Source organism: Alligator mississippiensis, chromosome 4 (assembly GCF_030867095.1).
Source record: "Alligator mississippiensis isolate rAllMis1 chromosome 4, rAllMis1, whole genome shotgun sequence".
NCBI classification, from domain to species: domain Eukaryota; kingdom Metazoa; phylum Chordata; order Crocodylia; family Alligatoridae; genus Alligator; species Alligator mississippiensis.
The window spans coordinates 170,557,889-170,576,155 of NC_081827.1; the positions used below are offsets into that span (position 1 = coordinate 170,557,889).

Consider the following 18,267-nt stretch of genomic DNA (forward strand, 5'->3'; position numbering starts at 1 on the left):
GTTCATACAACCCTCCTAGAACGTTCGTACACCGCCCCCGAACGTTCATACACCCCGCTAGAACGGCCCCTGCTGCAGCCAGGTTAAGTCCCCAGCTGAGGAAGCCCGAGTCCTACGCCCGCATGCCCCTTCTCTAGCGCCCAGGGACCAGCAGCCCCGTGCCTGCCCCCTGCCTCGCTGCGGGCTGTCAGACGGGGCTCCAGCCGGCTGGCTTCGCGGGCTGCCTGGGGCTGGTGGGAGAGGTCCCGGGTCCCTGCGGGGCTGCCCCGGCGCCGAGGGGCGCGGCAGCAGGTGGGCAGCCCCTCCCGCCCGCACCCCGGCGGCGGGGCGGGGAGGGGGCCGGGGAGCGCAGTCTCCCGGGGGCCCCGCCCCAGCCCAGCCCGGCTTAAAGCGGCTCGAAGACCCTGCCGCCGGGCAGCGCGCTGAGGAGCGGAGCCGGTCGCAGGATGAGCTCGCGGACATCGCTGCGCCTGGCCGCCCTGTGCATGCTGCTGCTGCCGCCCGCGTGTGCCTACTTCGGGTCAGCGCGTCCGGCCCCCCCTCGCGGTGTCTGCGGCTCTGCCCGGCCCGGATCGGCTCCGTGCCCCCCTCCCGCCGGCTCCCCGCTTCCTCTTTCTCCGGCGCTTCTCTGCTTCCAGCCCCCGGAGACCCGCGACCCCCGGCGGAGCGTGCGTGACAGCCGGCAGCTAGGCAGGGTGCAGGCACGGGGCTGCTGGTCTCCGGAAGCTAAAGAAGGGGCGTCCGGGTGCAGGATTCGGGCTTTCTTAGCTGGGGGCTTAACCTGGCTGCAGCACTGAACGTTCTAGGGCGGATGTATGAACGTTCTAGCGGGGCATAAGTACAGCTCCGAGCACGCTGGGGTCCTCCCAGTCCCGCAGTGCTGCCCGGCACGGACATTTCTTCCCTTCCAACAAAGACAGGTTGTGCGGGGGAGCGGGAAGGAGTCAAAAACTGTAAATTCCTGAAGCAAAAATCCTGAAAGGGATCACTAGGGGATTTGGGGGGGTGGGGAGCGGGGTGCTATTGCACCCCTTTCCCACGGGAGCAGGGCAAGAGCAGAGGGGCAACATGCTGTTTCAGGCAGAAGCGGTTGATTTCTTTGCTTTTCCTTGCCAAATGAATGTGTTCAGAGTGCGGCTTTTAAATGAAGCACTGGTAGTTTGAAGTGCTGCGGTGTGAAGGCAAGAGCTGGAGTTGTTCGTCCGCTGAGATGCAGAGTGTGACTTAGGGGGCAGGCAGGTTACTGAAATGCAGTTCAGAGAGAGTGAGTGAAATTTGGATGCCATTGAAGTCAAGAGGGCTGGTCCTTGCTGGAATAGGCAGTATGATGATGAGGCTTAAACACACCTACCAGGAGGACATGGGACAAGGGCAAATAGGACTTGATACTTAAGCCTGGGCCATTCTATAGGGATAACTGTGCTCATATTAGAGGTGTGTACAGATGTCAGCTCCAGAACTGACCAATCTCTTGCCATTCCTTCAGATATAGACATTTTTTTTTCTTAAAAAGATGTCAAAATTGGATTTAGTATCTTGGAAGAAAACAGAATTTCTTGACTAAGAAAATGGATTTTTCTCTCTAACTTGCTCGGACCTGTCCTGGGAAAACCCCTTCCAGACAACTTTACAAATTACTTGGGCAATGAAACATTCCTTTCTACGCTTTGGCCCTTCAGAAAGGTATCCCTGTTACCTCTGTGAGGGGGGCTGTTAATTTCACCAGAGTATTTATAGTGCATAGAGGTTCGTGTCTATTTTTGTTACCCCCTGCCCCAAGTAGAAGGCGATGCCACTGTATACATTTAAGGCTCTTTTACAATAATGATACCTTTTATTGCAGGTGGTTGCATTAAATATTCTTGAGATGCAAGAAGATGAATAAATGAGAAGGCTGCTAGAACTGCCTGTAAGATCCTGAGCTAGATCTTGGCTGGTGTGAATCAGAATAGCTCCATTCACTTCAATAGAGCTATTTTAACACACACCAGGTAAGAATCTGGCCCGCTCTGACCCTACAAATACATACCTGAATGGTCCAATTGAAGAGACTACTTGCATGGACAAAATGATGAACCTGAGTGCTTACAGAATTTGTACTCTTTGGCCCAAATTATTTGACTACAACTTTTGTTAACAAAGCAAGGATGTCTTAAATCAGAAGGAGTTTAGGTTTATACTTCTAATCTACATTTTTGGTGTGACTTTTCTTATTCTTAAAGTGTATATCAACAATGGGCTATCCTTTATAGGCTATCCTTTATAGCCTGTCATTTTTGGAAATTAAGATATAAAGGCTATCCTTTATAGCCTGTCATTTTTGGAAATTAAGAACAGATATAAACACATACCTTGTACACAACTGGGAAATAGTAAGTACTGTTTGGCTTTTTAGTTACAGGATGTATAAACTGTGGACCATACAAAGTAAAACTAAATATTCTTGTATTCCTTTCACAGCTATCATTTCCTTAACACAAAACAAATATTGAATATTACTCTAGCTGAATTCAGTTGTTTAAGTAACTCAGATGATTCCTGATCTCATAACAATGATCCTTTGGTTATTAGAATGCCTTTCTTAGCCGCCTTTTATTCCCATGAAATGTAAAGTGGGGGTCTGATATAACCATTCTCTTTGTGGCTTGGGCATCTCAGAATTTGAGCTTGGGATTTCCCTGCTTTGTTACATGTTGTCCTTAAGGCATTAAGGATTTTTGCAGTGACGTGCTGTATAAGAACTCTCACCTTTTAACTTCCAGTTTTTAATTGAAAACTGAAAAAGCTTAGAGAATTAAGAAAAATAAATTAAAACATAAGCACTGGCTGAATTGTTTTGGAATGTTTTATGAAAAAAGTAGTAATGCATGGAAGCATATTGATATTTTTCAGGAACAGACTAGAGGGGTGATTGTTAGGGAACTCTGTCAGAGACATAGGCAAGGTATAACAAAAATGACTTTAATCTAGGACAGATGCAAGATGGCTATTTAAGGGGAGTAACGGGGCACCTCTGCGTCCTGATTCAGCAGTCCATCTGTACTCTGCAAAGCTTAGGTGTAAACACTTCCTTAACTTTGTTTCCAAAGCCCCAAGTCAGTAGTGCTGATGATCATTTGGATGCTGATTGTACCTAGAACATGATCTGTTACCAGGACAATGGAAAGAGTTATTTAGAGAAGCCCAATGAACGTGGTAGAGGGACCAGGGAAAGAGGCTTATTGGTCAACATGTATATATGAAAGGAGAGGAATTACTCAGGGTGATCAAAGGCTGCTTGAGTAGGAATATTTGGAGGAAACTTAAGATGAAGGAATGTATTCTTAATAGATCTGTTATTGTGCAGTAGGGACAGATTTTGGAAGAACTTGCTCTTTTATTGGGCTCTTTGAAATCTGGTGTTGGGATTCTGTATAGGCATTGGATCTGATCTTCTTGCATAGAGCAGTTGGCAGGATTAGGGCCAGAAAATAAAGATGTAAGGTTTCCATTTAACAACTAAAGGAGGAATAGAAAATAATGTCCATATGCAAGCTAACTCTTGCAAAGCATGCTGGAATTTCCCTGCTCATTAAATTCCTGATCTTGCAATCTTAATGTTATATTAACTCTATGTTTTTACCTTTAATTTCCTAGAGGCTTTTCTTTTCTTTTTCCCTTTAGGAAAAGAGAATCAAGCTGTGTGGGGCACAAACAAATTGTATGGGACACAAATAATGTGGCAATTTGAGGCAGGGGCAGTGCGTATATATTCAGGTACACGATTCCTGCAGCTGAGAGCACTGAGTTCAAACTTGTCGAATCCATGGGGAAACATTGAGAAGTTGTTTCTTTCCTATTGAGAGAAACTAGCAGTGGCTCAAACCTTAGCTGCTATGAATCTCCTAGCAACAATTTCTGAAGATCCCAGTTTCCTCTACATCTACTGGGCCTTGCACTCTACCTCTCCCCACACTCTGGTCTCTTGTTCCTCCCAATAGTGCCCCTCTCTCGTATTCAAACAGTATGCCCTTGACAGTCCCCTCCCTGTTAATCTTGCAGTTCCATACACTCCCAACTTTTTAAAAATTGCATCCTGCCAGAAATGTCTTACTTTTCCCTGCCTCCTCCTCCCTTCCTATGCAGTTCCTCCAGAAAGCCTGTTGACCTTTACTGAGCCTGGTACCCATGTTAGGTCCTGGCAGCTTGAGGGCTCTCAGCCACTCACCTCCTTCTTTGGCACAGTCTTGCTTTAGAGGGAGGGTGCAGGACTTTCGAAAAAGTAGAGAGCCTTCCAGAAGGGCTGGCAGGGCAGCCACCTTTAAGAAAGCAGAGGTTAAGGCAGACTGAGAAGGGAAGCCTCTTGGATAAGGACTTGCTCAACAGGCAGAGGAGGAAGACTGTTCAGAGGGAGACTATTCAGAGCCAAGGGGAAGGGCTCAAACACTGCTAAATTGGAGGGGGGGTACGAACGTTGCATGCCTCCCAAGCCTGGGGGAGCATGGCGACTGCTCGCAGGTAGCTGGGACATGGTGGTGGCAAGCAGGGAGCTTCTGCAGGTGGCTGTGGCAGTGTTGGCGGCAGTGGGCAGGTGTGGCAAGCAGTGACTGCCCGCAGGCGCTGCCGGTAGCGTTGGCGGTGGCCAGTGTCAAAGGGTGCGCTGCCAATCTCAGGGCGTTCATGTGCACAGTGGCAATGTTGAGAGTGCCAGTGCACCCCCTGACCGGCCGCGCTCGCCGCTTAGGCGACAGGCAGGGGACAGGAGAGAGCTCCAGCGCCCCCCCTGCAAATGCTGGCTGGGGAGTGGAGCCCTGTGGCACTCCCAGCCGCAGCAGTCACTTCTGTAAGGGATTGGCCTCAGTGATCAGCCGTCTCATGATCAGTCATGAGGGGACGCTGCCCTGTCGGCAGGATCAGCTGAAGGGGAACCCCCCAGATGTTGGGGGGGCACATGCCCCCTGTGACTAAGGTGGCACTAGTTGCCCATGCATGTGCACTCCCTACATGTCGCCAGTGGAGGTGGGGGGTTGAGAACCATGGGGACACATTATTGAGGCTCAAGGCAGAGGGGCAGAAATGATGCAGTGATCTGAAGTACAGACTAAACTGAACGCCTTCAAGAGACATTTGGATGTTTATCTTGCTGGGATCGTATGACCCCTTGACTTCCTGCTCCTGGGGCAGGGGGCTGGACTTGATGATCTTCCAAGGTCCCTTCCAGCCCTAATGTCTATGAAATCTATGAGTTGTTTGGAGCTGAGGGTGGGGATGTTGGAATTAAGTCTTCATGTAGAGCAGAGGGGACACAAATCTGAGAATGTCTGAAAAGAGTTTATAATGACAGGGTGAATCGCAAGTGGCCAGGAGGCTGTGAGGGACAAAAGGAGGTCTAGACATGGAGGACTGCCCAAGAGAGCTGGGGAGGGTGGTGGGAAGAAGCTAAGCAACTGGGAGCTGAGAGGATTTGAAAGGAAGGGCTGGAATCAGGAAGGAGAGGGCAGGGATCTGGAAGAGAATGGTAACAGGTGAGAAGGGCAGAGGTGATGTAGAGAGAACGTTGCAGACCTGTCCCTCTCTGGAAATCCAAACAAGTATTTAAAGTTTTCTTTTTGCGATGTATGCTGGTAATTCAACCTCATTTGCCAGTGGCAAGTTCCCTTGGCAAGGAATTCCAGAGAACCACCAACTAGAACTGCTGCTGTAAAATCTATTATGAATGCATGACACTCTTCTGAGATGGGGGTGTCACACCTCACATTTTAGGATGTTCTGTAACAGATGCCATGGGCCTGTCCTTGTCACCCACACATTGAATAGTTTTGCGTGCCTCACTGCAGTCTGTTGACAGCTTCCCCACTTCTGTTGGGCTACTTCTAGCCTTGAAGCCTGATTAGTTTACCTGGCAAGAGAGAAGTTTCAAAAAAAGTTAGAATATGTGGACATTTTTCTGTAACCTTTTCCTTGCCAGGGATCACTTCTGTATGAGGACTAGTTGTTTTAATTGGATTTCATATTCATCTTGGTAATCAAAAGTCCCAAAGTCTTTCAGTATTGATAATTCTGTATGAATGCAATTCTGCAAATCCAGAACACTGATCAGTTTATTTGACCTGCCTCAAGTGTCCATCAGAAACTGCTGCAATTCTTCTTTGCAACTTCTCTCAAGAATATCCTTTGACACAGAGGAAGCACTGAGTAGTATCACATTCTGTCCTGTCAGATATTCAGTCTCCCATTGGCTCATCAGCATGAAACTAATAGGAGTCTTAAATGGGTGGGGATTTTGGCCATAGGTTTCTGAATGTTCTTGGAAGGATTTCTGAGGAATGTAGCTCTCCTGGTGAGCCCTTTGCTACAGCTCTGATGTAAAAAGTCCATATTGATTACAGGCCAATAATGTAAGACATCTCCAAACCATCATAATAGTATGTGGAAAGGGGCTGGGGGGAGATTTTTTCAACTAAGATTAAGAGCTGGAGTCTGCAGTATCCCTCTGGTTGGGAAGATACATGGCTCTTGATAGAATTGATATCTTTAGGCTTCTGGATACAGAAAATGCTGTGGTTCTCTTTGCCTCCCAGAGTGACACAGCTGATGATGTCAATTTTTTCCTGAGAGCTAAACACTTGCAGAGAGTACATTCTCATGAAAGGTGCCGCACTGTGCCTGAAGAAGGAAGAGCAACATAGCAAGAAATCAGGTGAAAGGGGTGTCTAAATAAACTGTGTGGTTACATTGTAAGAGACTGAATTAAGCTGGTGGCAGAGAAGTGGTAGGAAAAGAGACAGGAGAAAACTCTGAAGCAATTAGAGTGACCCCAGGGAAGTGGTATGCCGGTACCATATTGTAGGTAAGGGCTTGCAGTCCCTTCTACCTAATAGTGAAATACCTACACCTAAAATTATGTGGTCCTTTTCCAGCATGGTCAGCTCCATGGGTGGATCCAGAGGGGTTGCAGTAGTGTGATCTCACACCCCTGCCTTTGGTTGTATCTCACATAAGCTCCCAACAAAGGATCTTCCCAGAGCCTTTGCTTTTGCTCAGCCTGAGCCCAAAGTGAATGTTTTTGCCACTGCTTGTCCCCTCCTTTCTCTTGCTGCTGAATTCAGCAGGGAGCCTAAGAGTGAGCAGCAGCAGCTTTCACCTCCTGGGCTCCCAAGCTGCATGAATCAAGACCTCTAGCAAGCAGAACCCACTTGGTGAGCTCAGAGCTCATGTGGTTCTCCAGCAGGAGCTTGCTGCACATGTATGGCACAGCCAAAGTGAGGGTTATCCCCCTCATCCTGTTCTTGAATCCACTACTGGTCAGCTCTGACCTCTTTTCTTCTAGGTGTCTGTGTATGCTGTGTACATGGGGCAAACCTTCAGGAGCAAACCTTCTAGAGCACAGGTTGTATGTAGACATTAGATCTGTGGCTGCTCTCAATGCCCTTGTGGAGGCGTATTGAGCCATGAGCACTCTGAGCTAATTGTCTTGGGCTGCAGCTTACAGAATCATGATAGCATGTGAATCACAGTTTAGTTTTTGAATGGACTCTTCTATTCTTTGTGGCAGGGGAGAAAAGCGTGAAATATGAGTGTATGTAAGTGATAAATTAACATCTGCCTAGGCTTCAGAGAGGATGAAACAATAGCTTTGAGGACCTTATTTACTTCTATAGGACATTGTCTCCATGGCCCCTATTGTGCAGATACCCTGTCAACTTCACCACAGAGAGCACTCTGTAACAGGAGTCCAGCAGGCCCACGTACCTACCCATGTCAATACACCTTCACTGCTGAGATGAGTACAAGGGAACATTGCTTCTGCCACCACCCTGATGCAAATGCTGATGGCTTGCAGTTTCTAGTCTGGAGAGGATACGAAGCTCTGTGCTACTGCCCCATAAAGCAGAGGTAGGATGGAGAAGGATGCTACGACATCTAGGACTCTTGATTGCATTAATTTGCTTCTTTGTTTTTTGGCCAAAAAAATTTCCCCCACTTCTGTGTAGTGTTTCTGAGCCCTGGTTAGCTATATTAGCTAGCTCTGAAGTAGCATCAGATAGAAAATGGGATAGAATGAAACAAATTTTCTTTAACAAGAGCAAGGAACACTTGGATTGAAAGGTGGCAGAGACAGAGACAATAAAAGAAATTATTTTTTGCATGACACAATTTCCCTGTGGAACCTGCTGCATTTAAGGACACAGCAGTATTCTAAGAAAATCGGTCACTTACCTGAATAACATGAACTTCCAGAATAACATGAACTAACACGTTTGTAAGATCTGTTAAGCCGCAATGTTCATGTTTTAAACAAATCTATCTACTGGTATTAGGAGGAGACCTAATCTGGGAGAAGCTAATCCCACATATTTCTTGAGAAATTTTTTGCACCTTTCTTGGTGGGGCCATGTACACGTGACAAAAAGTTATGAGAAATCGTCGTTTGTTTAACAGAATGGCTTCACCGTGTACATGTGCACAATTTTTTTTGTGTTAAAATTTATTTGAGCATGGCGACTTAGACCACCTTGGATATATTTTAGTTTGATCAGGGCAAATTGTCCCATTTTGGATAAAAAATTGTGCATGTGTACATGTCTGGTGGCTGGAGAAAGGGGCAGGGATGGTGCATGGGGTGCTGAAAACTCGGATGTGCTTGGGGAAGCTCAGGCTTGGCAAGCCGCCTTCTCTGGCCTTCTCTGGCCTCCCTGCTGCCTTCTTGATTTTAGCAAGGCTTCCTAGCCACCTAGCCACCCTCCTGCCACCTTCCTGCACTGCCCCAGGGGCAATCCAGCCCATTCCTGGGTGGTCCCAGGCAGCAGGAAAGTAGTGGGGACAGTGCACGGGGCGCTGGAAGCCCACCAAGCCAGAGCTTCCCCAAGCATGCCCGGGCTTCCAGCGCCCCGTGCACTGTTGGATTGGGCTGGGTGCTGCCTGCGAGCTGGGGCAGCACCTGCCTAACTAGCACCCTGCCCAGGTGTCCCCAAGGGATGCCGCCACTGTGGAGGGAAGCACGGGTCCCCCTGCAGCCCAGGGGCTGCATGGCCTGGAAGTAGCTTGCATAGGCAGGCTTCGGGAAGCGGGGCGTGGAAGCAGTGAGCTCAATCCTTTTTTTCCCTGTGGAGCCTGCCTGCCTCTCCTGTGACCAGGGGACAAGCTGCCAGCGGCCCCTGAGCTATGGGGGGCCCTGGACCTTCCCTCCACAGGGACGGCGCCTGGGCAGGGCAGGCTGCTAGTGGGCAGGTGCTGCCTGGGGGGTGCCATGGTGGTGAAGGAAAGGACCAGGGCTCCCCGCAGCTCAGGGGCCATTGGCAGCTCACTTCCTGGCTGCAGGAGAGGCAGGCAGGCTCCCTAAGGAAAAAGAAAAAAGGATCGAGTTCCTCCTTGCTTTTTTTTTTTTCCTCAGAGTGATGGAAGCCCCTAAACTGAAATGGTGGGTTACACTTAAAATGCCCAGAAATTGAAAATCCACCATTTCACTTTAGGGGAATGAAACCCCCCTCACATGTATGAACTCCCTGAGGCGTTTCGTGCTGGTGACTGTAAGAGCCCAGAAACAGGACTAGATGGATTGTAGATCTGATCCATTCTGGAAATGCCTGTTTCCATTGGCTTCCACTCAGACTGGCATCATAATTACTAACTCTGCCTGACATTCATACCAGATACTTGTGTGCAAATTGATGCTACATTCATGGAGTTTCCCCTTGAAACACTGACTCAGATTAGTGCCTTAGCTGACATCATTGATAAACGTTCTTTAAGCCCATGTTTTAAAAATAGGACCAGTCTCTTCTCAAACCCATATCAGGGAACTGAAACCAGTGCCCATCTTTCCTTCTCTTGATTCTGCATATAGCTGGGCAGAAGTAGTTTTGAGGCAAGCTGTTTTCTATGTGTAGGAAATCTCATCAGGACCAAACATCCTTGTGAGATCATTTTGCAGAAAACTGAAGTTTGGTGACCCTTTCTGAGCTACCTCTGACCCTCTTATGACCGCACAGACCCTAGTGGCCTGATCCCACAAATTAAGGACCCTCTATGCGTGCTGACTTCTGCAGTAGTGGAGGATGCTGAGGATTACACACGATTAGGCCCTCCTTAAAGATATCTTGAGCAGCTGGAAAGTTGCTGGAAAGAGATTAAAGGAAAATGATGAATTAAGCAAAGTGCTTAGACAAAAAAAAAAGCAGAGAGAAACGAAGGTTTGAGATCTTTATTGTTTTTCAAAATTACTAACAGGTGTGCATTAATTCAAAGGTTGAGTTTTTTGTTTTTTTTTTTGCTGTATGATCTGTGCTTAGATAATAAAGCTCTAAATCATCTGACAACAACTCCTACAATTTGGCGGTGTGCACATACCTGCATGTTTTATGTTTCATTTTGTTTGCGAGAATGTGGTTGTACCGTAATCTTGATCCATTTCATGTTTTACCTCATGAAACACAGTTAGGATCAGAACCTGCAAACTGCTGTTCACATAATAATTCCTATAACTTTTAGGCAGTGGGTAGATTTCTGGCCTGCGAGACCTAGGCTCTGTTCAGATCTCAGCGACTGACCAACTGTGTTACCTGGGGCAAATCGCTTCAGTTCAGCATCTCTGTTGCCTTCTGCGGTTTTAATTGTAAACTGTCAAGAATAGAGATTTTCTTTTGCTATGTGCATGTGCCCACACAATGGGGCTCCAATTTCAGTGGAGGCTGCCAGGCACTGTTGTAATACAAATAACTGGTGTTGGTGCTATAACTGGCATGAAGAAGGCTATTATTTAGTACCAGGTGTGCCAAGTGTCTTTGATTATCAGATTAACTGCATAGTCTATTTGGCTTCTGATGCATTTCTTCTATCATATGGGCCCCAGGCTTGCTTGGTGTGGGCAAACAGGACCAGATCCCTACCAGTCAGCCTCAAGTGGCTGCAAAATCCATTAGCACCTCCATTTTGGTCTGAAAAGATGATTTCTTGCCTAGACATAGGCTCCTGGCATGCTCAAAAGCAAGCCATTTCAAACATTTGGACACCTCACTCCTGTTGTGATGCAGACTGGAGCTGCAGAGGTGTCCAAATTCTACCCAAGCCCCAGACAGGTCCTGTCTATTTAGGCACCACAGAACGTGCACAGCTTGCACCAAGAGCACTAAGTCCAGCACGTGTGGTTCTTTCACCCAGAACTGCAGCTGGTAGTGGTACTAGTGGAGCCCATCTTTTGCACTTTAATCTGCCTAGCAGTTAAATCACTAACCCAGGAAATGGAAGACATGGTTTCTATGCCTATCTTAGGCTCAAGGGATTTGAATCCATGTCTCTCCCTTGCCAGGAATGTGTTATAATCACCAAGCTTTCAGAGTGGATTGGGTACCCACCAACCCTCCTGTGGAAGCTGGACTGCTGGGCAAAGAAAATGCAAGAGTTATGGGGCCAGGAAGATGAAATGTAAGAGGGAGCCTGACCTTGGCACTTGATGAGGGCTCTTGGTGGGGATGTGGGAAACCTCCAATGGCTGTCTAATGTAAAATACATAAATAAATAGTCTTGGGAACAGGACTTATTTCCTGCACGCTAGTCAAACTCTGCTCTGATGATGCAATTCATTTCCTTAGGAGCTTTGTCTGTGGTAGCCAGCACCATAGCATGAGAGTGATTCACAAATATTAATTAATATGTTGCAACAGCCTCCTGAAAGGTGGCGTTTTCCCTATTTTATAAGCAGTGTCCTAAGGGACAAATTATTTTTAGCTGATGAACATAGTGATCATCTACTCTGACCTCCTGTAACAAACACCATAGAACTTCCCGGACTTAATTCCTGTGCAAACTGAAGAAAAGCTTTTAAAAAAAATTGGTCTTAATTTAAAGATATTATGTGGTCACAAATTCACCATAATACTATTACCATATTTTTTCTTGCATACAACATGGCCTGGAATAAGATGTGCACCTTGTTTTTGGAAGGCAGCATGAAGGAAAAAAGATCTTCTCCTGTAGTAAGTAAATAGGTACCTTGCCTCACTGTAAAAAGTGTGCAAGTCTGCATTTTTTTCAAGCTCTAACTTCCACCAATGGAAACACAGTTTCATAGTTTCATAGTAGGTAGGTCGGAAGGGACCTGAGGAGATCATCAAGTCCGACCCCCTGCCCTGGGCAGGAAAGAATACTGGGGTCAAACGACCCCAGCTAGGTGATTACCTAGCCTCCTTTTGAAGACCCCCAGGGTAGGAGCCAGCACCACTTCCCTTGGAAGTTGGTTACAGATCCTAGCCGCCCTGACTGTGAAGTAGCGCCTCTTGATGTCTAGTGTGAATCTACTCTCAGTCAACTTATGGCCATTATTCCTCATTACTCCCGGTAGAGCTCGGGGGAACAGGGACTCTCCCATTGCCTGCTGGTCCCCCTTGGCCAGTTTGTAGATGGCCACCAGATACCCTCTCAGCCTTCTCTTGTGGAGGCTGAACAGGTTTAGGTCCTGTAGCCTTTGGTTGTAGGGCCTGCCTTGCTGCCCGCCCTGATCATGCAAGTGGCCCTCCTCTGGACCGTCTCGATGTTGTCCACATCCCTCCTGAAGTGCGGCGCCTAGAACTGGACGCAGTACTCCAACTGCAGCCTGACCAGTGTCGCATACAGGGGGAGGATCACCTCCTTGGACCTGCTTGTGATGCATCTGTGGATGCATGACAAGGTGCGGTTAGCCTTCCTGACCGCATCCCCACATTGGCGGCCCATGTTCATCTTGGAATAAATAGTGACACCAAGATCCTTTCCTGTCTCTGTGCTGACAAAAAGGGAGTTCCCCAGCCTGTAGGTGTGCTGCTGGTTCCTCCTCCCCAGCTGCAGTACCTTGCACTTGCCAGTGTTGAATCCCATCCTGTTCTCATCCGCCCACCCCTGTAACCTGTCTAGAGCTAGTTGCAGCCTGTCCCTCTCCTCCAGCATATCCACTTCTCTCCACAATTTAGTGTCATCTGCAAATTTGAACAAGGTGCTTTTCACCCCCTTGTCCAAGTCGCTGATGAAGATGTTGAACAGTGTGGACCTGTGGACCGAGCCCTGGGGGACCCTGCTGCCCGCATCCCTCCAGGTCGAAAAAGACTGTGTAGGCATCAACGCCACAGTCACCTAATTTTCGTAATGAGAATGGGGTGAGAAACAGTGTCGAAGGTCTTCCTAAAGTCCAGAAAGACTACGTCCACCACGACACCTGCATCCAAGGATTTTGTGACCTGGTCATAGAAGGCCACCAGGTTGGTCTGACAGGACCTGCCTCTAATGAACCCATGTTGGTTGCCCCTAAGCATGATCTCCCCTGCTGGTCCCTTGCAGATGTGCACCTGGATAATTTTCTCAAAGAGCTTCCCCAGGACTGAGGTAACACTAACGGGCCTGTAGTTTCCTGGGTCCTTCTTCCTCCCTTTTTTGAAAATGGGGACCACATTGGCCCTTTTCCAGTCCTCCAGCACCTTGCCAGAGCACCATGAGTGCTCATAAAGCCATGCCAGGGGTCCCTCATTGACCTCTGCTAATTCCCTCAGCACTCTGGGGTGGAGATCGTCAGGACCTGCTGACCTGAACACATCTAGATCCACCAGAAGTTCCCTGACTAGGTCCTCTCTGACCCTGGGCCTGGCAGCGCCTCGCCTGGGTCCATTGGGGATCTCAATGTGAGGGATGACCTGGTCCCTGCTCAAAAAGATGGAGGCAAAGAAATTGTTAAAGAGGTTAGCTTTGTCATCTGGTGTGACCACCAGATTTCCTAGCGTATCCTGCAGAGGCCCTACTTTACCCGGTACCTTCTTTTTACCCCGTATGTAGTTAAAAAAGGACTTCTTGTTGTCCTTGATCCGGGTCACTAGTCCCAGTTCCACATCCGCCTTAGATGGAACAGTTATACCTTTGACAGACAGATTTTCCACAGGTATTTATGACCACTGTTACATAGTGGTCAAATCATGTTGTCACCCTTTTGTAAATTAAACAGATTGTACTCCTTGAATCTTTCACTATAGGGGAAGTCTTTACACCTTTTCAGCATTCTCAGGTGCTCTTCCCTTCTTTACAACTCTTCAGCATTTTCTTGTGGAATTGTGGACGTCAGCTCTGAACACAGTGTTCCAGCAGCTGTCACACCAGTACCAAAGACAGAAGTAAAATAACCTCCCTACTCCTACTGGAGATTTCATCGTTCACATTCAGGGATACCATTAGCTTTGGCCACAACACCTCAGAAGAAGGTCATGTTTAGTTGATTATTCACCATTATCCCAAAGTCTTTCAAGTTACTTCTTCCTAAGATAGTCCTCCATTTTATAAGTATGGTCTAATTATTTTTTTGTTCGTGGAGATAATGCCTCAGATTGTACTAGAACACGTATCATTTGCTTATCCCCAGTTTAGCAAATGATCCCTATTACTCTGCCAATGACCCATCCTTCTCCTTCTTCACCACGCTCCAAATCTGTATCATTTGCAGAGTTTATCAGTAACTGTTCATTTCTTCCATGTCAGTAGTACAGTGTTAAATAGCAGAAGGCCAAGAACCAATCCCTGTGACTGAAGTCAAAATAGTCACTCTGTGGGTGTCCCATTTGGGACATCATCAGCAAAAATGAACAGAGGTCTGTGAAACATGAATTGTGAGGAAAGGCTGAAAGAACTGGGATTATTTATTTTGAAGAGCAGAAGACAGAGAGGGTAGTGGATAAACTATCAAATGCCTGAAGGACAGTTTTAAAGAGGATAGAAAGTATTCTTTGTGGCTGCATGGACATGAGGCAATTGTTTTAAATTGCAGCAAGGGAATTGTAGGTTAAAGATAAGAAAGAACTTTCTCACTGGGACGGTAATTAAGCATTGCAATAGGCGACCCAGAGAGGTTGTACAATCTCCACCTTGGAAGCTTTTATGAGCGGGTTAGACAAACACTTGGCTGGGATGGGTTAGTTGTGGATGATCCTGCTTTGAGCAGGGGGTTGGATTCGATGACTACACAAGGTTCATTCCAGCCCTACTTTCTATGATCCTTTTTTTTTTCGGGATATGCTAACATTACATAACACTTCATATATTCAGTGCATAGCTCCTCTTGAATTCTGAAAAGTTTGCTGTGAGTGACTTATTCAGTATGACACAGGAACTCTGTGACACATGCAAGAGTAGAATGGTTTTCTAAAGCAGCATTACACTACTTTAACCCCATGCAACTGTCCTTCTTCCTGTAGCACCCCATCTCATTTGCAATGTGCTTTTTAACTTCTGCTACCAATGAAGCAGAGGACCTACAGACAACATCCTCCTTCACTGTACAGTGCTGATTTTATTGCCAGTGTAGGTCCATGCTATGCACTGAATGAGACTGTGGGTAAAAGTAGCATGTGATTGTGTAATTAAAGACTAAAATATATACAAGGTGGCCAAACTGATATTGCAAAGACAATTTGAACTCTGGCATTTCTTAACTTCTTATTGGGCACGTCTGCATGTGTGCTTTAATGTGCAGTAGCCTATTCTACTGTGCGTTGAAGTGGTGCATAAAAAAAGATACTAATACGTTAATGCACATTCAGCATTATCTAAAAAGCGCTACTGCACATTAACACATTAGTACCTGCGTATTAGAGGGCACTTTTATATGTGCTCTGGGTGGGGGGGGGAGAGGGGGGGTGCTTTAATTAGAGCAGCTCTGAGAACTGCTCTAATCAGTGTTGCAGCATCTCATGTAGCAGTGTCCTCATGCTTCAAAATGGCAGCAGGGGTGCTTGAACTAAAGCTCTTTTTGGCCCCACCAGGGCCAAATTAATGCATAGGCAAACCAGGCACATGTCTAGGGCCCTAAGTGAAGAAGGGGCCCAGTTGTGCTTATTTTACATATTATAATTATTGAGTGAAAAAAGTAGGTGCCCATGAGTTTGTTTGCCTAGGGCCCACTAAAGGGTTAATCTGGCCCTGGCCCTCACCACCATTTTTAAGCATGGTGATGCTGACACACAAGATGCAGGAGGCTGCTGGAGCGCGGTAATTCCCACACTCTGGCAGATGCAATTTGCTCATGTATAGGCACCCGGAGATACTAAACTTAATGCACATTAGAAAAAATGCATTAATGCACATGTAGAAGCACCTATTGATTTACTTACTAACCTCTTAATGTGGTTTTATGTGTGATTTCCTTTCTTTCATTTTCTTTAAAGTTAACTTGTAAAACCCTAAATGTTACCACATGGCATTATACTGACACCCACGTGGGCTATCAGCAGCGCTGAAACCTTTATCTTGACTGGACAAACTTCTTTTACTTGAGACAATGCAGTAACTGAGAGGATGACAAACTCCTACTGCTGTGTGGACTGTCCTTTGCCAGGGGACAGTAGGGGAGTGTTGAGGCATGAGAAATCGGGGTCCCATTCCAGGTTCTGGAGGAGCACTTTCTCATAGGCACAGACTTCTGATCATTTTTCTTACCCATGTTTGTCCCTTTCTATCCAACTTCTTCAGCTTGTCCAAGTCCTTTTTCTTCTCCAGCCCCTCTGCTCCCCTGGGTCCTAGTAAAGGTGTATTTGCCTGATCACTTTTCCCTCTCCCTGATATAACTGTTGCCCCCTCTGCATTCTTAATCATGTGGTTTCTGCCTCCATGCTTCTGAGATGCCAGCAGGGAATGATTGAGAACATGGGAGAAAATGTTCTTGCTATCTCCTCCAGCATTTGGGCCCAACCTGCCTCACAGCAGGAACAGCAAGAAAAGACCATGTTGGGTGGAGCCGTCATAGCTGCTCTCTGGGGACGGTGCATATTTGGTGAAGTCTCATGTAGAACTGTGGGGACTGAGACATGCTCCATGAGGATTTACTCTTTGGCACTATTAGCCAGCAAGTATCTCCAGATCATGTCCAAACTGCAACTTTTCTCATCATCGGGGATCCTGGTTTTCTCTGATTTAAAAAAAAAAATCTCCAATTTTTGGTTTAAAAGTAGTAACCCCAAATCTACATTTTTCCATGATTAAAATGAAACAACACCATATATACATCTATACATTAGTGATGTTTCATTTTAATCATAGAAAAATGTGGATTTGGGGTTACTTTTTTTAATCCAAAAATTGGGGATTTTTTTTAAATCAGAGAAAGCCAGGATCCCTCCCATCATAAACTTATACCTTGGCCAAATCTGACTGATTTTTTTTGGGCTTAAGAAAGGTACCTGTCTGACATAAAGGCTACCCTGTCAAACTGCAGGACTCTGCTTCACAGCCCGGGGGGCAAGAGTTGTTCAAAGAAGATGTTGTCAGAATGTTTTTAACATGAACAAAACCACTTATTTTTTTCAGATCTCATTTTGAGAAATTTTCCTAACCAGTTCAGCCTGAGACAGGTAATCTACTATGGAAGATAGCTCAGAGAAAGAGTGGGAAATGCTGAACAACACTAATAAGCAATGCAATGAGCCTGTCCTGTAACTTCCAGTTAAAACAAAAAAAAATGGGGAAAGGGATTATTCCTGTTTAAGACCCTAAAATATTTTTACAGAGAAAAACACAAGGTGAGAAAATAAAGCATAGCCTTTTCTTCTGCATCATGCCCTCAAGCATTAGGAAATCTTTCTTTGCATGGAGTCAAGCCCCAGTACTGCAAAAACTGGATCATATGCCAAACTTATCGTATGCCACGGCTGAGTTCAAGTGCCACTGACTTCAGTAGAGTTACATGTATGCTTTAGTGTTGCCCTGAACTGGGACGTAAACACACAGTATTGTGCACTGTTGTCACCTGTTGGATGGCATCAAACATGCAGTCATCAAGAGTTCATTCTGCACCCTAATACCTGCAGGGGAAGATGAACTTGTGGTCCCCACCTTCTAGCTCCTGAACTCCTGCTGTATGAGCTGAGGCCTGTGGCCTGTGGCTCTATATTTATGGCAATTATTTGTGTCATGTGACTTCAGGAGCAATGATGTGGGGACTCTTTCTGCTGGCTTCTCTCTCTGCTGGGTGGTCTCATGATTGCCTTGTGAGCTACAGCTGCTGCTGTCAGGGATGGGGGGGTCAGATGGGTGGGGAGCTGAACCTCCATACCCTGTTGAGAGGGAAGCAGAAGTAACCCCTAATGCTATGGGAGAAGGAAGAGCCCAGCCAGCTAACAGGAGTAGAAAAGGAAGCATATGCCCCCTACCAAAATCAATAAGAGGGAATGCTGCTGCCTCACAAATATTTGATAAGGAATTCATCTTCTTTGGTCGACCAGACATGGAACAGTTGGGTAAAGTTTAGTATATAGAGGATGAGTAGTGGGTATGGGAAGAACTTGC

The 18,267-nt window shown here is 46.6% G+C and overlaps 1 protein-coding gene across 1 annotated transcript in view; it reads left to right on the forward strand.

Moving 5' to 3' along the window:
- Positions 1-378: 378 nt before the first annotated feature.
- Positions 379-18,267, forward strand: part of WNT9B (Wnt family member 9B) — a 36,446-nt gene continuing 18,557 nt past the window's right edge. The window contains exon 1 of the mRNA XM_019492346.2: positions 379-520. Within this exon, the coding sequence (XP_019347891.1) occupies positions 447-520 (74 nt within the window). The 5' untranslated portion in view covers positions 379-446. The remainder of the gene's footprint in view (positions 521-18,267) is intronic.